The sequence below is a fragment of the Pleurodeles waltl genome, chromosome 10 (assembly GCF_031143425.1).
Source record: "Pleurodeles waltl isolate 20211129_DDA chromosome 10, aPleWal1.hap1.20221129, whole genome shotgun sequence".
NCBI classification, from domain to species: domain Eukaryota; kingdom Metazoa; phylum Chordata; class Amphibia; order Caudata; family Salamandridae; genus Pleurodeles; species Pleurodeles waltl.
Window position 1 is genome coordinate 1029740613 of NC_090449.1, and position 23330 is coordinate 1029763942.

General features: G+C 41.5%; 1 protein-coding gene across 2 annotated transcripts in view; it reads right to left on the reverse strand.

Annotated features, from left to right (window-relative positions):
* Positions 1-11798: 11798 nt before the first annotated feature.
* The window catches only part of GPD1L (glycerol-3-phosphate dehydrogenase 1 like), a 78651-nt gene continuing 67119 nt past the window's right edge, over positions 11799-23330 (reverse strand). For both annotated transcript variants that reach the window (XM_069211996.1, XM_069211997.1), the window contains exons 7-8: positions 21879-21985; positions 11799-14444 (exon numbers count right to left, since the gene is read on the reverse strand). In XM_069211996.1, coding sequence (XP_069068097.1) covers positions 14348-14444; positions 21879-21985 — 204 coding nt within the window. In that variant the 3' untranslated portion in view covers positions 11799-14347. The remainder of the gene's footprint in view (positions 14445-21878; positions 21986-23330) is intronic.

A 23330-nucleotide genomic window follows, 5' to 3' on the forward strand; every position in this document is an offset into this window, starting at 1 on the left:
AAAATGCTGCCAACTAAGCGAACTTAAGGCTGCTCATAAAAACTTTTGATTGACAGGAGAGGGAAATAAACAAGGCATTAACTCTGGAATAATATAGATATTTCACAAGTACAGCATGTTTTTCACGCCTTCAAATATTCAGACTTCAGACAGCTTGGAAATGGTACTCATTAATGCAACACATCATCTTGGCAGCAATTTGCACAGCCATGTGTCCTGCAACAGAGTCATTAAACAACAAAATAATGTTTTCTGACGTGTTTTCTAGCTTTGAACAACATAACTGGGAAATGCTATTAAATTGTGTGATCTGAGCTGCTGAGGTCCAGGCCACCTGCTGAGTATTGTGCTCCAACTGGCATGAAGATAGTGACTCATGCTTATAACTCTTAACTGCACAAACTAGGCTGTCTCACTCCAGTGCCACCGTTCAGTATACACAGTTCGAGGACATTTTGGGGCCAGTAGCGGCAAGTGATAGCGCCTATCCACTATACATAGCGCTTTGCTCCAAGCTCGCTCCTTTTAATGCCTGTAACACTACAGGTTGCCTGGTGGAGAAATAACCTTCTTTTGAGCCAAATGATTGTGTTTACCATATGGCTCTAAACAACAGAGAGTGTAATTGGCAACATGTTTAACTGGAAAGATGAAAGGCTGAGGTGACCTGCCAGGCTTCGAATGTGGACCTTTTTGCCTACTCAAAATCTCCACAATGGATGCAGTAGTCGACTGAGTTAGCTCACTAAAGTAAGGCATGTGATCTCATTCCGCATATGCTTTCTCTGTTTTTATTTGGCTAAAAATATTACCATACATCGATTTTTTAAATTATTTTAAGACATACCTCCTTCCGGCATAAGTCAATGACAAATCCAATTCACTGTCTCTCTATTCTGAAATCTGTCTCAAGTCCAGATGTTGGGTAGCATGCAAATCACTACATTCATTCTCACCAGGTCAGTGAGTCCTACTTTGATTTGGCCGCGTCTAAAGCACAGAACAAAGTAACTAGCTTCTAGGTGCTGTAGAGAACTGGTAAAAGTGAGGGGAACAGAACTGGAGAGGCACCGGGCAGGGCAAGAAGTTTGTAAATGCCCTCTCAAGCAATACAAACGAAACAGAACCCAGTGCTCCAGGCTTGCACCACCTATCACCATACTACCTCACCATAAGAAATCCGTAGGAGGCACGGCCTTCTCGGTACAAGCCGCTAAGCTCTGGAACTCACTACCAGCCGGCATTAGAAGCATCCAGGAGCATCTACACTTCCGAAGACAGTGGAAAACTTGGCTATTTGCTAGATAACAGCGCAACCTGCATCCCCAGCAACACAGGCCAGAAAAAATATTTGCACCCTCAATCACAGTCCAGCACTTCAAACCCACAGATGGGAAACAACCCAACCAACAACCTGCTTTCAATATGCAGGTAAGCTAAGAAGGGCTGACCTTTGGTTCATCGTGGCATCATATACTGTAGTTATGTGCATGTATATATAACAGTTAGAGTCCAGAATAATACTAAGACAATAATACACAGTAGTCACCTGCTAATTGTAAGTCAGACCTCTTACATTCACATAAGAGGGCTGCGTATCAGCACAAGTCAACAAGCACGGAATAACTGAAGAGATCTGTAACACATTGCTACACAATCTGGAGGACTTTAGTATAGTCCACCACTGCAGGTCCCAAATGTCTATACACTGACCACTTCTTTACATCTTACATAGACACTCCGATGTGGGATGAGGAAAAAAAATGTTCATCACAGCGGATCTCTCCACTTCTCGTTCCTTCCAACCATGCCAGCTCAGGACACCAATTATACACAAAATCTCAGATTGGACAACCCAGTGCATAACCAGCTAAGCAGACTGTATCACATAAAACACCATAAAGGGGCCTGCAGCTGTTCAAAGCTACTAGCATGATGAAAACCATAAAACTACGTGCCTGTCTCAGAAACGTCATCATCCATTGCACTGCGTCCCGTAACACGATAACTGCACCTTGATCGTCATCACGCGTGACATGGAAACGCTTCTCGCATAGGATCACAAAACAAAGCCAACATCTTTCCAACCCCACACCCCAAATGGTGCGTACCAATGCCATACAATATGCCGACTGGGACGCAGACAAACCCAAAGCAGGGTTACATCATGCCACCATTAAATCACACATCCATGGCATCCACGTCAACAGCCGCATCGTGGGGGGGGTGAGGGTATTTTAATGATACATTTTTCCCAATCATTGCACTTAGTATCACACTTTTGCTACTTTTTTGAGCTGTAAATATCTGTTTCTTCTACTATCCAGTTCAACAACAGGCAATCTACTGGTGACATGCTTCATAAAGCACGGCTTGGCCTTGGCAGGGCTCATACTTAATATCTGTCACCTCACACCGGATATTAACACACACTGGCAAAGCCAGTTGGTCTCGCCTTTTAAACTTATTGGCTTTGCCGCTTCTGTGAAAAAAGTAAAATAGATTCCATATCTTTCTTTGAGTACTGTCTGTAATCTAAAGGTCAGAGAGGAGAGTTAATAACTTGGGAGACAGTTCGGGGGTTAATAAGCTACAGAGAGACTACATGTAGCCTGCGGGGCTCAGATTCCTTTCTCACAGCAGGCTGCAAGGATTGACAGGCTCCTGGTGAATGGAGCACCCATTTACCCTTTGATTTAAGTACAGATGAACCAGCTAGTTAAATTGTCCAGCTACTTCTTGACGATGCTGAAACAAGTTCTTCGCTTCCTTCTAGGGAATCACAAGGAGATAAGTGCAGGAGCCATCTTAAAAGCAAAACAGACAACGGCATTGCGATGTACCACAGAACAACCACAATATATATATATTTCACCTCCTGCAGTTCCATGAACTGATAAGGTAATCTCATCTCTGGTTAAAGAGGTCTAAGACAAGCCCCTGATCAGCCACTGAACACTGCTCAGAGAGCCTATATGATGGAACCCCTTCCTTCTAAACAAGCGTTGACAAAGCCAATAGGCCAGTTTATTTGTTTTCTTTTTTTTTTACGCCTGGGTGTGTTGCACGTTTTATTTCATGAACAAATGAATATATACTTGAAGCACAGAGCAGGAAAGTTAAAACGGTCAAAGGGTGGGAATACATTTTGTGAACAAGCCTTGCTATGCACTTGTTCAGCTGCTGTGCAGGGGTGTGGACCAACGGTTGTGAGACTAAAATAGTGCCCGTTTCAAGGAGTAGCAAGGGTCGTGAGCAGCTCCTGCACAAGTAAAACATTCTACTTTTAGTGCAAGCTCCCAGCAGCTTGAGAAAGAAGTGCTGTCCATCTCAGAAGTGATCTGCGAGGACTGTTCGATAGGTGGGCAAATTCCATCTGCCTGGTCTTTTCCGTACCGGTTTTCAAGTTTAATAGTATTGCTCGGTTAATTAAAACTGACGCAAATTTTTTAAAAGCGTATAATTCAATAAAACAGTTACAATTTTTAAATCAACAGTATTATTAAAATTGCTTAAAAAGGAGAAAAAAATGGGAACAATATGACGGCAGTAGGTTGAGTCTTTCACAAAATTGCCATCAAGCATTGCAATGAAAATAAAAACTGTGATATGTGCAAATAAATGCTCAGCCGTTCATAAAGTGCCTGACTGACAACCCCTACCAGGTTTTGAGCTCTTCACTGATATGTCACCAGGTCTCAGACACTGTACTCTGATAAAGTTCTGCTCTCTTTCCTCTGAGGGTTCCCTCCACCAGGGGGCAGGGCTGGCACTTTGCTAACTCTGGGAGGGGCCAAGTGATATTAAGAAGTACACAATGAGTTGGATACACTGCACAGGGCAGTGATGCAGCACACTGCCATGGATCAGAGTCACCAGGATGAAGTGCCATGTGGTGCATTTGTGCTTCTGGGATGCAGTCTTAAAGCCTTAGTGTCTCTAGGGTGTGGTGCACTGTGGTAGATGCACGTGTCCACAGTGCCATGCAGGGCTGAGGGTTACTTCTACCAGGGTCCACCTTGAATCACCGGAGAAAGGGGATGGACGCGCATGACTGCCGAAAAAGTTACTTACACTAGCAGAGGGTGTCCTCAAAACCTAAAGTTTGTGCAGACTGGACCTCCTTACCTAGGGAGCGAACTCTTGATGGCCCCCACTGCGATGTGCTTGTTATCATGTCTATGGTTGTATTTAATGTGATGGCCGTCAAAAAGGGTATTGTGAGTTTGGATGGAGCTGCTGAACACCCCCCACCCCAACCACAACTAATGTTTGTGATTGTCCAGGATGTGCGTTTGCATCTTGCCATGTTGTGCATGCAAAGAAAACCAAATAAACATAAAAAAAGGAAGGATGCGTTAAGATTTGGGTTATGGTTGGTGTTGCTAAAGCGCAAATGAATGGGCTAGCATCACTAGGGCGCAGCGCAACAGGTTAGTGTGTCAGGCTGCACCACAGGTATGCAAGTGTCCCCAGGAAGCTCAGAACTTGAGAGGTTTAGTGTCAACGGGTGTAGCTCAGTGGGTTGGTGTCACTAGAGTGCAGCAACAGCGTGATAGGCTAGTGCTCTTTTGATGCAAGATGCAACAGAGTGGTGCCTCTACGATGTAGTTCACTGTAGTCAGAAACCCCTGTCTTGTACTGCAATACGTTAGTGACAATAGAATGCAGTCCACTAGGTGTCCCTCCACTAACACTGGAGCAGAAACGAGGATGCAAAATGAATTCCACATAATAAATTGCCAAACACCAACATCATTAATGGCAATTGGCTGTGTCACAGGTGAGATAATTGTGGTTGGTTTCTCATCTATTCATCCTCATAGGTCTCTTCCTTTGGCACAATCATCCTAGTGCTACTGGGCCTTTAAACCAGGCTGCCATGAGCCTGCCACTAGAGAACCAAAAATATAAAATTCTTATGGTGGCCATGACCACGGTTTATCTTACGCCCAACAAAGGCTATTCTGAGTTGACCGCCCAACTCTGTCCTTCAAGTGGTACCAAACGACTGCTCCCAAAAAAGGCTGATCTTAGGACGTTCGCTTATTATTTAGTGCTAGGTACCCACCATGACTTGACACCACCTACGTTGATCGTTAGGATCTTCGAAAATCTTATATAACTATTCCAGGGTCTGGTACGATCTAAAACTGGGGTAATGCTGAACTCGATGGAGGTCCAAGCGTCTAGAAAATGGTGCATATTCCAGTTCAGGTACCTCCCACCCTTCGATGATGTCTAACTGTAATTAATCTTGCCAAGCATTTCCAAATTTGGTGAAGTCTGGAATATTACATACAGATCGGATTTTGTACACTCAAACTCTGTTACCCTTGAAGGGAGGGAGACTAAAAACAACAAACCATTTCCTTTCTTGTAGACCTACAGAAATAGCTTCTCAGTTTTCCTGCGAAGTAATCCTCTCTGAGCCAGATTCGGAATTTGTCATAAAAGTGGGATACAACATATAGAGAAATTTCCACAGACTCCCTTAGTTCTCCATTTGTTGTCTACCATAGTGATTTTGGACAGATGGGATGTCTTTTCCTAAAGTGGCATACAGCCAATTCCACCGCTTACTTTAAACCGTTTCTACAAGATAACATATGCAATTTTTTAAAAACTTGTGTGTGAACATGTGACATGAAGTTAGTTGGATGTGTTCCATCCGTGTGAAAATATATTATGTCAGACTCAAATAATGCATATGATAAAGAAGTTTAAGTTACGCAAGAGAGGGAAAAGGATGGAGTCCTATGGAACTCCTGAGACTATATATATATATATTTTTGAGAGACTAATTGCTGCATCATCACTGACTGAGCTCTTCAATTTAGATAGTGAGAGATGCACTTTAAAAGGGTCCCTCCTATGAGCAATGTTTTAATTTTTGTAGTAGAATTGAGTGGTCCATGATGTCAAAGGCAGCCTAAAGGTCGAGGAGAACCAGGATTCCCTGTTAGTCCTCATCCATCACTGCTGAGAAGATCATCAATTCTGTACTTCAATCTGTCCTCAAACCTGCTTGCATGGAGCTTATGATGTTTTCAGCTTTAATAAAGGACAGATCTCCCTTTCCACTAGCTTTGATAGGGTAGGAGAGAGTTTGAGCTAAAATTTGCTGGGCCTGCAGGGTCCAAAGAAGGATTTATTTTTTAGGATTGGCCGAACTATGTCATGTTTAAAGCTACCAGGTACTAAATCCCTATTTAAGAAGGTATTAGGAATATTTAAGATGACGGGATCGATGGAGTCTTTCATATTTTCTACTCCTGACATGGGTGGGAAGAGTGCGGGGGCAACAGCGGCTCCAGAAGGGCAAGTGGTTATAAGGTTATTGCAATCTGTAGAAGAGAGAAGATTGAATTATGATAGTTGTGTGAAGGCTAATTATGTGGAGTCCTACTGGCTGGCTTAGAGGATATCTCTTCTCTAATGATCTCTATTTTTTGGGGAGAGGGGTTAATATCTAGTTTACCTACTACAGCTTGTGAAAGGGGACAGACTGATTATAAATATTGTGAAATATTTGGAGAATTAAGACTTAAAAAAAAAAATATGCCCTTTTGACTAATTTCTGTATGAAGTAATTGTGCTTGTGTAGTTGGTAAGCGTAGATGCCTTTATCTTTGTGGTGTGAGATTTAAATCAAGCGCTGCTTAGCCAAATTCAGATTACCAAATATTATAAATCCTTTTTGATACAGATTAGTAGTTGATCTTTCGAAAAGAAGGTACCAAATGAATGCTCTTTTGCTGGTAAGTTTTGTTTTTTTACTCCCCCCCCCCCGAACTTTCCTGTAACATCACACATAATTAAAATCAGAGCCTTATGTAGTATTGCACATTTAAATCTGTTAATCTTAAACAAGGCGCTTGGGCATGGACTGGTGTGTCAAAATGGAGGAAACCCTCTCATGGCGAGGGGAGGCCGCACAAACACCCCAAAATGTGTGCACATTGTTAGACTTCTATGAGTTAAGCTGAACTGTTGAGTTATGTATTAGTTGTCACCGATTGTGAGAGTCAATTATGGGTGCTGTGTGTATGCTATGGTGCGGTTTACTTATACAATAAAAACAATTACATTTGGAGTATAAAATCCGTTAATCTTAAAAGTGTCTCTCCATAAAGCTCACAGAGTCCCACATATAGTAACGTGATATTGTGGATTTATCCTCTGCTTAGCTACTTTAGATTAATTCATACACAGAGAAACACACATACGCACGCCACAGTTAAATACTGAAGAATGACGTTTTACCACAATTCTTTTCTTTGTCAGGCACTGAGAGATTTGCCGAAATGATTTCTGCTTCCCGGGCTTCAAATTGCACTAAGCAGGCAGCAGTATTGTCTTTCTGGTGTTTCTCCGTAACCTAATAAGGCAAACAAGAACACAGAGTGGCCTATCTATTCTGAGTAGCCACAACAGCCGCAGACAGTAGGTACTCTCACACGACTTCACAATTCCTCAGTCTCATATGAACACTACCCCAGGCAGTCAGCACTCTGGGCAGCACAATGCCAATTTGCTGGAGATCCTGGAGACCAAACCTTCACCACCAACGCCTCATTGCATTGCGCCACTACATGGGTTGAGAAGTAAGTAAATTAACTTTAGAATTGTGAAGAAGATCTAAAAATGGAAATACCCACAAACTTTAAATGAAGACTGATGCACTGATCATACGCTTATGAATCAGAGCAGAGGAATTTATGTCGGATACCGCCGGAAGCCATGGCATCATCTTTACTTTCAAAACTAACTGATATAGAGTGCCTTCAGGAGCTGGCCCAATACTTTATCTACAAAATCTTCTAGTACACACTTCCAAGGACTAGAAAGAAAAGCATTTACAATTGGTGAATGCAAATATGTTTTGAATAGTGGAATTCATATCACAGATTACCCAGATTTTGTTATCAATAGCTAGCTCATCATTTCTTATATATTAAAATAAACTAATATGCTCTCCTAAAGAATAACTATGTGTTGTTAAGACTCCAGGGGTACTTGTCAAAGTTGGGAATCACTGCTGGCCCTGCGCACTCCCAACCACTAGACAAGTTTCCCCTCTGGTCTGAAAATGTAATAAGACAGAGTAGTATATAATGCCTCATAACCTGAATTAACATTTATTATTCCTGTTTGGTAAAAGAACATCTTTTGACTCAAATTCGTCTAGATCATATTGCAAAAAAAGTCAAAATATACAATTTGTCACAATGATTCCCAAAATTTCAAGCTCAATGTTTTATTTAAACAGCATATGTTCTTGTTATTCATAGTTCATAAGAAAACAGCACATGTACAGCCAACACGTGTTTCACCGTAACAACACAGCTTCTTCAGGGCTGTAAAAGTTAACAAATTTATTATTATACAAAATTTCAAAAGACTAATGAGTCACATTGAACATAATAATAAAAGATTAAATTCGATGTTCAAGTTAAACCATGTGGAAAGACTAATTTATTGTACACACGAATTGCATGTCCTCACAACCTAATTAAAACAGGTAGGGATTTACTCCTCAAAAGATAGAAAAGAAACTAATAATTAAGAAAACATTGAAAAGAGAGAAATATAATCGCTTACCTCTAAAATTATCTTTGATAGTACAATTGTTTGTCATAAATAAATAGCAATGGGATGTCTGCTGTATTATCCCCAGTAAGATTTCAGATGATGTCTGCACATCACTGGCTATAGTTCACCTCACGCAAAGACTGGAACATCTACAGACCAGACACAAAAGTTCCATAGTCATCATGCTCTCAAACAAGCCAAACTGTGTACGTATATCTGGTCCAAATACAGTCCCATAATGTGCTTTCTTACGTAGTCATAGCCACATCTAGTCACTCAACACCATGTCGCTATGAATGTGCTCACCATTGCGTCCAGAAATTAAAATAAAAAGGTATACAGAATACAAATACAATACTTACAATATTTGGAAACCTCACCTATGGAAAGACTCTCAAACTGTGGTCCCATCCATTGGCAGATCATCTCCTCATTGGCCCAGTCTATGCTCACAAGTTTAGTACAATGACGTCTACAATCTCACTATCTAAACCACCATTCAAAACTAAAAATAAAGTGCAAAATACAAAAATCCCAGCTAAGGAAAGACCAGCTCTCGAACCGTGGTTCCCTCCCTTGCTGTATCATCTCATCAAATCAATCTCTGTTTACAGGTTAAGTGCACTATTGTGACAAATTATACAAAATGATTTGTTTTTTGCAGTATGGTCTAGTGGAATTTGTGCCAAAACATTCTCTTTTACCAAACAATAAATGTTAAGTCAGGTTAAGAGGTATTACCTTTTTGGTTGGAGGACTGCTGAGGTATCTGGATCTCAAGGATATGGACTAGATATCAATATCAGAGACAAAATCAGTACAAGGTTAACAGAGTGAATTCATAGTGCCAGACCCAAACTGAGCAGGTTAGCGCACCATAATAAACAATGCATCAATAAAAGTAAACATGCTTAACCTCCATGGTCCACCATCCCCATACAGCTGAGTAGAACAGTCACACACCAACTCTGGACTTGCAGAGACTGCAAGTCAGTTGCAGCACCCACGAGTGATTACAACATGAAAAGGTTCAATGGGAAATACCTGTCCCGTGCAGACACTCAGAAAAACGTCTAGGGCTGGCAGCATTGAAACAAACATTAGCAAATGCCATTGTGTCTGGTATGCATTAAGAGTGTGTCCTTGTTATGCATACTGTAAGAATAGGGCGGCTCCAATAATCCATATGCATGAAATTGTAGAAACTATTTTGTCATGAGAAAGTCATAATGTAAAGTGAATTGCACACTGGGTAGCCGTCCACAATATGTTGTGCAACCGTCCAGAATATGTTATGCTCTGTATGATGAGGACATCAGCGCTGAGCAACAGACAGCTGAAACGGTTTGGGGTCAGATGCTAAAACTGGAATTGTCTTACAAACTGGACTAATCAGGCCTGATGGACAAACAGACTTGCATTAACACATGCAGGCCCTACCTGGGTCAGTATTGAACAGTCTGGTGGTGGAGTCAATGTCTCACTGATCACTTTGTTTCATTATGTAACAGAGGTCCACATTGGTTTTCAGTTCTTTTACAGGGTTCAAAATTAGCTTGCAGGGAAGTGATGGACAATAATACATGATCTGGATAGTATAAAAGCATTCCAATTCCAGTGTTGGGTTCTGTTGCCTTACTTTCTTCTAAGCATGTTTGACATGAAGACTAGAAGAGGACATGTTAGGGTGCAGCTGTCTGGAAGACCTATTATCATCATTGCTTTAAACTTACTCAGTGGACATTTGCTCCACCCAGACAAGAATTTCTCACTCATCTCAAGTTGGTTTAAATCTCAAAAGTACATTGAATCATCACACATCAAGTTATTTGTCTCAGATACACTGTATTAAAAAACAAGCTATTTCTGTTTTTCTCACTGCAGCAGGATGTTTTATATTTATGTTTTAGACAGGACTCAGAATGGAAGTCAGCCCTTTCAGTTTTATTAGGTGTGATGCAAACCAATACCTTTTATTCATGTTTTTAATCCATCATGTGACATATAGAGAGGGCTTTAGGTCAGCTTCCTTTGGGTAGGGGCTTCTTTGCCTCTGGACCCGGAGCCATTTGCTTGAGGCTACCAATCACATCTTAAATCATGTGAAGGGATTATACTCTCACTATCTACCAAATGGCTTATTCTATCTCCATCAAGGATCCACGAGTAAAACTACTTTACGTCTGAAAAGTGTGGTCAATCATCAGACATTCAATTTTCTCTGAAAAGAGCAATAACATATCACACACTCAATATTTTAACATTCCTCTGTCCTTTTGCCAGGCTTCTACTCTGTAGCCCTGAAGATGTGCTTCACCCTCTGCCTGGCTCATTTCACCTGCTGCTGGAATGATGCTCACAAAGAAAGCATGGCTGGCAACTTTACTTCCCTGTCGCTGTGATGCATGAGCCCACTCTGCGGCTCGTCTCCCCTGCCGCTGGGCTGCCGCTTCCGGCTGAGAACCGGAACCTTTGCATGGTAACTCCCAGAATATATGAAGGGTAGATGAAGTTGGGGAAAGGGAATCCAAGACCACAGTAGCCGTAAATTGTGGGATAAATTATTTGAAACTATTCTACATTTCTGAGAAGTGCCCCTCCCCACAAATGGTGCTTCCTTTACATTTAAAACCACAATTGTGACCTTCTGTATGCATTTATGCAGCTTGTCTGAGAACGTCTCTAATCATCACGAAACAGAAAGTGTGAATGCAAATAAAAGTTTATTTTGTAATATTTTTAAATGTGCACAGCATTGTTATCCTAAAACAAGTTAAACAAGTTAAGAAGCATGGAATGGACTGCCTATCACAGGAGGTGCTTAAAGGCAGCAACTAAAGAGAACTCTCTGTTAGTACCACAATCATAAGTATTACAAAGTGGCATATCCACAAAGTAACAAACAAAATTAGACTAATGCAGCCATCTTGGAAATGTACTCATTTACAGTAACATCAGTTGTCCACTTTGCTAAACCTTCTGCTATTTGCTCAGTGGAAGAAGAGATTGTCTTTTAACCAGTAACAAAACCTAGCACCAGGCAGACCTTCAGTGCATCCCTTACCATTTCTCCAATCTATGACTCAGGTGTACATCACACCTCAGACAGACAGACATAAGGACTGTGGAGATAACCAAGGCCCACATTCCCATCCCCACTGTGTAGCAGAAGGAAGGAAAAAATGAGGCCCAGACAACACCAATCTTCCTGACCGGAAAACTTTATTCAATGCTACAGTACAATTGGCAATTCTGCCGAAGGTCGCGGTATGTCTGTAAGACAAGGAGTTTGCTATTAAAGATAATTTTTAACACAAGTAATCACATCATAGTTACAATACAGTATATTTAAAAAGGGTGACCACAGAAGACACTGGCCGTGAGAGGGACACAGGCTGCCCCAAATAAACTGGGTTCAATAATATTGGGTGTGAATATAGAGTGGTTGCTCCTGATATACAAGGATATTAACACACAGTACTGGAAGAGACATTGCATGTGCAACTGATGCACCATCACTACATATATACTAGGTAAAGCCATTCCGATACATTCAAGTCAATCTTCATTGAGTCATATTTAAAGAAGATCTGTTCAATGTTCATGTACTCAATATTACCCGAATTTCTGACTTATCTGCAGTTTAAGATCACACCAAAGCACCTTTACCCAGAACACACCACCCACTTGAGAGAGGGTTACCTACTTAGTTGTAAAGTGTTCTACAATACTAAAAAAGAGCTGTCCCTTTACATGCAGATGTTTGTGGAGGACAGATTTTACATTCCCACAATCCCTTGCTGTCAAAACTGTCCTGTAAGCCACACCATCATATGTAAGTAGTAATTAAGTGAGGAAAACTGTGAAACCAAACAACTTAGGGGAATGTGAAAAATGGATTAAACAAAAATAAAAAATAAAAAAAAAGACTAATATTTGCAATACCCCAAAAAACAAATAGTAAAGCACTCAATGTTCCATGTCACATAAGGTTATCAGTCTACATAAGAAGTATAAACATATTTGCAAGCTGGCATAAAATATTTCAAATCACCGCTTTCAGGATGGTTCAGTCAATAACCCCGGTATGAGACATTTCAGAAATGAAATGGCCTATAGAGAATTTGTAGCTTTGATCCAAAATTATGGTGCTTAAAATATACAAAAACATTTGCTGGTGTCAACATTTGGCCAAAGTACCTTTTATAAGAGAAAACCATCGCACAAATCTGCTTTTTGGAATACAATTTCTCCAATAATGTGTTTTTTGCAGGAAGTGCTTCCCCCCCCCCCAAAAAAAAACATCTCCCATGGCCCCCATCACAAATGTAATGCACAGGCAAAGTTTTGCGAAGCTGTCAAACTCTGCAGTCAACTGCAGTGGGGTGTTGGTAACTTCAAACATTTGATGGTGAAATTGTAATTTTGCACACACATAACCAGGCTAAGCACCTGAGCTGGTTACAGAAATAATGCACACATTAATCCAAAGGGAAATAGGATTTGAGGGGAATGGCTTTTTTATTACTTATTCATAATGCACATAAGCCCCAAAGTCCTTTAAATACCAGTGATCTATCGAACACCGATGCATAATTTGTGAAAACAACAGTTCGCTAAAGTTTCTTACATGATTTAGGAAAAACATGAAAATTACCTTTTGAATGTAAGCTACACAGCTGGTAAAAGTGCACTTATTGTTTACTTGCTGACCTATCCATACAACAGCAATACTTTTTTTGTTTTAAAAACACACAATGCAGAACTCAACCCAAACTCTATAAACCCCTAAATGACACAAAAAATCACTTTAAAATATTGTTGTGTGCAACTCTAGTCCAGCTGGAAAATAATTCAGGAGAGCTAATTTTAAACATTTTTTTCGTTTTCAAATTCCCTTGCGAGCAATAAAAGTTTTGTAAAACTTTGTGACAGAAGTCTTCCTGCATGGGTTCAACTGGCACTACATAAGGGAAGGATACAAATGGAACGCGTGTAGGACGAGGTAGGATAACGTTATCATGGAAAGAAAAACACTCAGAAAGCACAGAGTCTTCAACCCCTGCAATGATAATGTTCTTTTAGCAAAGGAAATACAGTGAACGAGGCGAAGACACAGGGCCGGATGTTAGACCTGCGCGGGGGCAAGTGAAGTCCAAAATGTCTGAAGACGAATGGGAAATCCCCTTCCACGTGCAGGCGCCATGTTTAATCAAACAAGCATTCCAAAAAAATGCAGAAAATGATAGAACTCAGAAAAATGTGCATGGTATTAAAACATACAACACGCTCAAAAGTTTCAATGCCGACTTGCCTCAGTGTGATGCCAGAATGATATCAGAATCATTCTGGATAAATTATATATCACACTATCGCTCAAAACCCAATAAAATGTTTCCAATGAAAGGTTCGAACATTTAAAAAAGGTCCCAAGAAAGTGGACTTTGAGCATTGTTTTAGGGGCGATCACAGAAAATAAAGGCTGCTGGTTTGGGATGCAAAGAAGGCAGATGTGTTTACAATGGGGAGTGGTCAATGCATCGATTTACGCAGGTACATACTTGTAACAGGAGTGTATGTTTTCATGTAGGTTAATAGCATGATATATGTTTAATGGCCCAGTTGCCCTAGTTTCCAAGCAGTCGCCTTGCTGCTATTGCTGCCTTGACTCATCTGCTGAAAACCTTGGATACCACCGCCTGCTTGGTCTTCGGGGCGACAGGCGGATTTCCACAGGTTCTGCCCGGAGTGTTCAAATGTGCTCTGGATGGCTCTGCAGGCAGGAGATCACCTCCTTCACAGGTTTCCCTTCGTAGCAGATTTGGTAGACTGCTGTGAACAGTGGGAACCTAGAAGAAAACAAATAAACAATACGCTGATTTGTGTATCAGATAGATTGGCCAGCTGATGCATGGTGGAAAATGGGGTCTGTAACCCCCAACAAGATCCCCTGAGATGAGGGGAACAGGGATTGGCAATAACTCAATGGAATCTGGGAATGTCTTCTACAGTGCAAAAGGATACAGTCAATAAATGGTACTGGCACATCAAAACCAGCAATGCCTGCTGAAAGGGGCAAAGTGCAAACTGGAAAGATGTGCGATACTTGGGAAATAAAGACGATGGAAGACTTGATCACTCCTGCAAAGTAGGTCTTTAAATGTTACCTGCGCCAGGCTGCAAGTCGTCGTTTCTGAATGCGCATTTGCAATTCAGTGGTTAAGGGTGTACATGGCTACCCCTCCGCTCCAGCTGGTCATCTCTTCATATACAGACTGTAATCCTTGTAACTTAAAACAGTCGCTGTTTAATTACATGGTGCAGCCTCAAATTTTTAAGAAGGATCAATTAAAAATGTCAACAATGCCCGGTTATGATAAGGATGCAGATGTTTCTTCTTCAGAGTTCATGGGGGTTACCTACTATTTGATGCCACCACCCCAGTGACTAGCATGAAAAGTCACCACTGTTTGAGATTACTGAGGGAGGTGGATACCATTTCAGTTCTCAATATTAACAAACCACTATTTTCCATTTTATCCCTTCATGAGAGTTCTACTGACATGTCAAGTTTTTCATATTGACCTCTACTTAGATCAACCCCACAATACCAACTACCAGCATATTATTAAGCTAAGAACAGTAAATTGACTCTTCCAGTTTTATTCGCATGAATGCGACGCTCAGCAGACTTCGAATCCATCTATTACCAGTTTCATAGGTTAGCCACTGCTGAGCACTTCGCACCTGAGAATTTCACAATGGTCATGGAGGGAAGTAGTCATCATAAAAAACTTCTCAAAACTGAAATTCCTCAGTAATGTCATTTGTTATGCTGACTGGATAAGAAATGCATCTTTTTACCAGTTGATCATATTAGGCTGGGACACCGCAACGGTGATCGCAATAAAATCATCTTTGTGCCAAAGGAACTTTCTAAGGCACAACTTCAGAATAATAAATACCGTCTCAAAGAAATGCTCCCAATTAATACATTTCCTCAAAGGTAAAGATAATCTGAAGTAGTCGACTTGCCCCTGCAGTTGACACAAATCAATGGACTCGCAATGCTACAATCTTCCCTCTACGCCCTCGACACTTTATCGCTGCGACCACCAATGATCTGCTGAATATACTTGTTAACTTGATAATCATCTTTTGCCAACTAGAGTTTTGCCCAAATAGCAAGCTCTATTTTCCAAATCACTATAAACCAGTCATTAGAAACAGAGCAACTTCTAATACTGCTTAAGATAAGTCTTGAACGAAGCAGTGATCAGGAAGGAAGGAAGTAATAGTTTTATAGAGCACACAAATACCAAGGTGTCTTGGCGCTGGTGAACTTCTGGTTACAGTGGAATGCCGGCCTATTTTAATAAACAGCCGAAGAACCAGGTCTTTAACGAGTTCCTAAAATGAGGAAGCCAACCACAGATTCAGATGAATAAGGAACCTCACATTCTGCTGCACAACAGGCACTGCCCATCACAGTCTTTAAAGGTCCAACTGAACTAGGTGATCCAGGAGGAGCAGCTCTACTATTACTCCGATGTGAAACCATCTTGATGAGCTGACTTTGTGGAAAGATTCTCAAAGGTTATTCCTATCTTAACATCACTTAGATAAAGGTCTGTTCACTACATGGTCTCAGAACACCATGGATCATGCTGACAGCCACCTACCAAGGCTGCTCAAAGACTGATTTATATATGGTTGGTCCTTGTTTAAAGGTGCAGACTAGTCAAACACCAACAGAATAACAAAGGGTAATTTAAATTAACAGCAGTCAAGATATATTTACGCATTTTTAGGAGTCACAATGTTCTTCTCAGTAAGTCGTGGGTATAAGCATTAGTTAAGTAGCAAAATGTGGGGACTTGTTTCTTCAGCTGCAGTATCTGTGTCATGGAACCAAGAGGACAACGCAAGAGAGTATCAGGTTCAAGAGAAAATTAATCTGAAAGGAGGCTAAAAAGTAAATTTAACAGCAAAAGAAAATACAACTAAAACTGTAGCATTGTGAGCGGAGCAAATCAGCAGAGACACTGGAGAGAAGATAAGAACCTGCAAAAACTCAATGAAAAATTCAATTGTTGGGAAGTGGGATTCTGGACCCATAACAAGTGAAGGCTGTGATTTGTCCTGTTCAATTTCTCTGTATTAGATTAAATTTAAGTTTTGTCTGTAAATGGCACTGTTTCTGAACACAAACAAACAACTGGTAGAGTATGCTGATTCCTCATGTTTAAAAAACCCAACTTTGTTTAATTTGTTGAAGCATCAGTATGATCTGTTATTTGGTTAGTTATCTTGAACAAATCTCATGATTTTTCACAATGGGCCCAGAACCTCCCAATCATAGCACTGGTAGGGACACTCACACTGTGCTTGTTTTCTATGGCTTTAATAACCTAATTTCCTTTTAAATTTAAATTACGTTTTTTAGTATTATGTCTCTTTTTTTAAGAGTGATAGTTAAAATCACCAGTTCATTAAAACTTTCTATTGCACCCAAGGATTTATAGCAGAAGATTGTTGAATAAAACGTGAACCATGGTAGATGTGTAGGGGTGGGGAGGGGGAGTAACACGAGGGCAGTTTTACCTGTTTCCAAAGTGATTGTCACCTTATGCTGTACACACACACAACACGTCTCACACTGCATCCAGAGGAGAGACAATTTTGCGGGGAGAAAAAACTGAAGGACTAGGAGGATGACCATCACCATAGTGTCTTTTGACATTTTACGTTTTTATTTCGATCTTAGTCACGCAAAGCAAATACTTTGATCATGAAATGTGCACAAAATTACACTAAATTTTCAAGGCACCCAAGACTCTGAAAAGATGAGTCCCAAGTAGAATGAAAAGCACACACATTAGTTCTGGGCGGTTTGGACAACCATAACAGACAGGACTTCAAGAGGAGGAAGTTCAAGGTCTATTTATTTACTGGAGCAGAGGAACTATTGCTACCCACCTAGCAGCACACGAGATGCCTTCTGGCCCCCATGACTGGTAGAAATTACACCAGCCAACCAGCCCGATCCATCGACGTGGACTTGGAGAAAACGGATTGGGTTTGTGATCGGCCCTGAGATGCCAGCGGAATATGCTGGTCCTGATTCAATGGGGGTGATCGGAGGAGGTTGAAAGCACTGCCGCAGCACGCGCATATGAACATGTCCATGTATTCCACGGACGATGCACAGAAACAGCTGCCCTTTCAGAGGCCTGAAAGCTTCTCTGAGAAATTAGTGCAGCAAACACTCACAGATATTGATAATGAAGTAGTGAATTAAACACACCAACACAAACATGGGGTCTGCTAAGACAGAAAGATCACCAATGCACATCATGTGCCTAAGGAGGCAAAAAATAAAAGGGAGGAAGGAAAAGAAATGGCTTCAACTCCTAAAGGCTCTGCTGGTCGTAAGAGGCTTTCTTGCAACAAAAAAGATAGGCATGAAGCGTGCCTATTTCAAGTAGAATCCCTTTTTATAACCGCCATAGATGAGCTTCTCAGCAACCACACAGGGGGAAGAACCATCTCAGGCAGGGCAGTTGCAGAAGATACAAAGCAGTTTGGAGAGTTTGGAATGGGGATTACCCAATTCTCCAGAAAGTGGGGAAACTGAGACTGGGGTTTCTGCTTTGCAGGAGTGTGAAGAGTGTGCGGATTTCCAGGCATGTGCAGTACATTCCTTTCTACAACAAAGACGATTTTGGAGTGCCTTGAGAAGAAGGTTTACTCAGCCTACCTAACAATTTTGAGTCCCCCTGCTCCAAAGGGTAGTAAAAACCTAGCTGAACCGATTAACAAGTCTTTGCATTCTGAAGTGCTTTCTTGACTGACAGACACCTTAATACTATAGAGAATATTCTGGTTCCGACCTGGGCCATATGGCACCTCCATAAGGGTAGTTTATTGCAGACTCAGTATGGGTGACGAGACATAAATGGTCATCAAGACAATGGGCCTGATTTAGAGCTTGGCATATGAAGTTACTCCATTACACACAAGACGGATATCCCGTCCACTGCATCACGTTTCAGTTATATCCTATGGACATCCGAATTCGGCGGATGGGATGTTAGAAATGGGGCCTCTGGTTGACAGTCAGTTTGCACTCTGTCCAAGCAGGGACCCTCACTCTAGTCAGGGCAAAGGAGATACACACTTAAGATAAACCCTGTTCAGCCCCTCAGTAGCTTGGCACAAGCAGTCAGGCTTATCTCAAAGGCAATTTGTAAAGTATTTGTACCAACACACAGAGTAATACAGTGAGAACACTACAAAATGGACACCACACCAGTAAAAAAAAAAAAAAAGAAATAGCCAATATGTATCTGAATCGAACAAGCCCAAAACAACAAAAATCCAACATACACAAGTTATGATTTTTTTAAATAGTAGAACCTTATTCCATAAAACGTTGTTGTTAGGCAAAGTACTTGGTTTGCATTGAAAATAAAGCCACAAGGGCGCGCGTGCATCGGAAGAGTCAGTGATGTGTCGAATCCTTACTCGTAAGTGAGGCAGTGAGGAGTTTCTTCTCCGGTTGGGTAGGTGATGTGTAGTTTTTCTCTCCCGCAAAAGAGTGATGCGTCGATTTCTGGATGGGTACCTCGGGTCAGCGCAGGCTCACGTTGATTTTGGCACCCAGCGATGTAGCGTGCGAAATAAGGCCGCACGATGACGAAAATCCAAGCTGCATGGGGTATGCGTCGTTTTCAGCTGCCGCAAGCGGGTGTCATTTCTCCAGCCGCGATGCAGGTGATGCATCTATTTTTCAGCTGTGAAGCAGGAGGTGCATCAGGTTTACAGCTGCGTTGCAGGTGATGCATAAAAATTTGCCCTGCATGGCTCCTGTGCATGGATTTCAGTCCTGGTTCTACTAGCTTCACCTTTCAAGGGCCCAGGGACTGGAGAGGGAACCACTTGGCAGGGTAGGAGTCTCAGCAGGGAGTCCAGGTGCTGGCAGAGGGAATTCTGATGGCCCTGAGACTTCAAAACAGGAGGCTAGCTCAGCCCAAGCACCTGGAGACACTTCATAAGCAGGAATATACCACAAAGTCAAGTCTTTGACCTCTTTCAGGCAGAAGCAGCAACTGCAGGCCAACCCAACAAAGCACAGTCACAGGCAAAGAGCCAATACTCCTCCTCCAGCTCTTGAGTTCTTCTCCTTGGCAGAAGGTCCTCTCGAGTCCAAAAGCAATCTAAAAATCTGGGGTTTTGGGTCCACTACTTATATCCCTTTCTGCCTTTGAAGTTGGCAAACTTCAAAGGAGAGTCTCTGTTGTTCACAAGACCCTGCCTTGCCAGGCATGGCTCCAGACTCGCACCCAGGTGTTGAAGGCTACATTGTGCGAGGGCAGGCATAGCCTATTCAGGTGTAAGTGACCACTCCTCCCTCCACTCTAGCTCAGATGGACCATCAGGATATGCAGGCTACACCCCAGCTCCCTTTGCATCACTGTCTAGTAGAGAATCACAAACAGCCCAACTGTCAGTCTGACCCAAACAGGAAATACACAAGCAGGCAGAGTCACAGAATGGTTTAAGCAAGAAAAAGCCAATTTCTAAAAGTGGCATTTTCAAACTGACAATTTAAAAACCAACTTTACCAAAGGTTGAATTTTAAAATTGTGAGTTCAGAGACACCAAACTCCAGATCTCCATCTGCTCCCAAAGGGCAACTGCACTTAAAAGCTATTTAAAGGCAGCCCCAATGTTAACCTATGAGAGAGATAGGCCTTGTAATAGTGAAAAAACGAATTTGGCAGTATTTCACTGTTAAGACATGTAAAACACATCAGTACATGTCCCACCTTTAACATACACTGCATCCCGTCCATGGGGCTCCCTAGGGCCTACCTTAGGGGTGCCTTACATGTACCAAAAGGGAAGGTTTGGGCCTGGCAAGTGGGTACACTTGCCAGGTCGAACTGGTAGTTTAAAACTGCACACACAGACACTGCAGTGGCAGGTCTGAGCCATGTTTACAGGGCTACTCATGTGGGTGGCACAACCAGTGCTGCAGGCCCACTAGAAGCATTTGATTTACAGGCCCTGGGCACCTCTAGTGCACTTTACTGGAGACGTACTAGTAAATCAAATTGGCCAATCAAGGAAAAGCCAATCATACCTACAATTTACACAAGGAGCACTTACGCTTTAGCACTGGTCAGCAGTGGTAAAGTGCCCATAGTACCAAAACCAACAAAAACATAAGTCCAGCACACAGTCAGAACATAGGAAGCAGAGGCAACAAGACAGGAGAGACCACACCAAGGATGCCAGGTCTAACACGGGATACCCGTCTGCCAACTCTAAATCAGACCCTATGTTTCTTATAAAAACATCTTGTTTATGGGGACCAAAGGTCTCAGTTTTCCAGATCCGAGCAGAAAGAAAGAGAGAATAATTCAAAGAGGGGGTGGGACTTTGTGCAATTGAGCCTGGAAGTGATGTATCCCTACAAGTCTTACAGTATATTCATCTGTTTCTCAGAGTAAAAGCTGCCTGGGACTTTTTGGATTGTGTTAAGGCAAAAGGTAGTGAACGGCCCGTTCTCAAAACTTAAGAGTCTTTGTTTGAGGACTGTGATGTTGCAGTTTTTTATTTCTCCCTTGGGGAGGGTGGTATGTGCTGGATGGCTGGACAGAACAGTGGTAAATCTACACGAGTCACTAACTTTGAGATGTTCAGGTAATGTTTGTGGGGTTGTAGAGACATGTGTTTTGTATTTACATCCTCCCTCCTCCCCAAATAAGTCTTACTAGATCAGTTGGGGCGTAAATTAAATGTCTTCTTGCTGTAGTCATTATTGATGCATGCTCTCCATTCCGTTCTTTTGAGGGGACAAGTGTGAGGCATTTATCTTTTGGTTAAGTTTCCAATATGTAGAAGCTCCCCACCGTTCTTGCATTATTTGGACTACAATGTGCCAAGGCAAAAGGTTTACGCCTAGGAACTGCTAGAAAACAAGTGGAACACCGCCTTATCTTTCCTTGTCACACACAAACCACTCAATGCATGAGGGGCACATAAGGCTGTACGGGGAAGGTTTAGACAAGTGGAGCCAACTGAGCAGAGGTTTAAGAGTATCTTTGCCCCTGGTTCTTGCACCAGTTTTGATGGGTGTGAATATGAAGACAAACTCTGCAGCAGAGCTGGACGATTTGCTCAAGACAAATTCACATCAAAGATTCTGAAAATGTGCACCAACACGAGCAAAGGGACATTTTGGAACTGAATTCAAAGGAACTGACTGCACTTACTTCTCTATCAGGCCCCTCTGCTGAAGGATACGGTAAACTTCTGCTGATGTCTGTGGCCCTTGCAGCTTTTGACCATTGAGCATCTCCTGCTCCAGTTCTTCAATGCTCTTGAAAAAAAATGCAATATAATTAGGCTGTCAGGTTTTCATTTTAATTTTTGTAAAATTCAGTGGTGTTTCTCAGTGTTTTTGACACTTTTTGCAATCAGCGCTCATCAGTGTTTATTCAGCTGTCTAACCTCCAAAAAGGACAAAACTGGGTTTTTCCAATGTTTATAAAAACATACTGGTTTTGCAGTGATTTTGATAAAACACATATTTAATTTAAAATAGAAGTAATTCAGGCTATTTAGTTTCTTCCCATGGACAGCATGTAGACGGTTTAAATCATAGAACGTCTATACTGCAATCTTGCTCAAATCTCATTACCCTCTCTCACAACTCATTAGCTCTCACACTCCCTCTGTCAGGACTCTTGAGTAGTTTACAGGACTACAGATGTATTAACAAAGTAAGGGTGCGATTTTTAAATGTTATAATATACAAATTCTTGGACACAGTTGGGGATCGTTCACATACTCCTTGCTGAATATTATGACATTGTAGTGGTGGCCGACAGCAAAGTACCTTGTGAAACCTTTTAAGTTTTGAATTAAACCAGATTAATGTGTAGCCCTGCATTCTTATGCACCTTAAACTTGACGCTGTAAGGATGCTTGCCAATGTTTTTTCTGCACTCTTTGCCTGACTACAATAAGATAGTCTTGCTATTGTGCAGACATTTATAGCTGCCAAATGTCCCCATTGCAAATGTCTCACTTTAAGTCAACCCTGACCTTTTAAGAGACATCACATCATATTGTGGGACATTTGCTATTAATATTTCATCTATGGGATCAAAAACCCCAGCAGGCTGGGTAGAAAGGCAAGATTAGCCAAAGGTATCACATATAACAACGGGAAACTTTGCAGCTATGAATTGTCTTGTAAAAAGTGTTGTGCCATGTTTTCACCACTATCCCTTGTGCATGGAAACACTGTTCACAAGTACCTGTCACTACAACTTGCATTGAATGTTTAAAGCCTAAGGTGTTTGGCAACTGATCTGTTATCAATATTAGCTTGTTGAAATTAGGTATGATGTGTCAAAGGCTTTTATCCATTCTGTACCTTTGGGTGCATGTGATACTACGTATTGGCCAAGATTCCTATGAGCCAGCCATTTCACCAATCAGTGAAAGAATTATTCACTGCTGAAAGTTTGGCTATGATTTTAGTGTTCCTAGCTTCTCTATAGTGTATAAAATAATTACATGAGACCTTGAAACCTGCTTCGAATCATTGCACCTTTAATCGAAGCACAATAGTGGAGGAAACAAAAGGAAGAAGAAACAATATTTTTGTGTCACTCTTAGACAACAAAACTCAAGCAGACTAATCTATGATCAGCTTT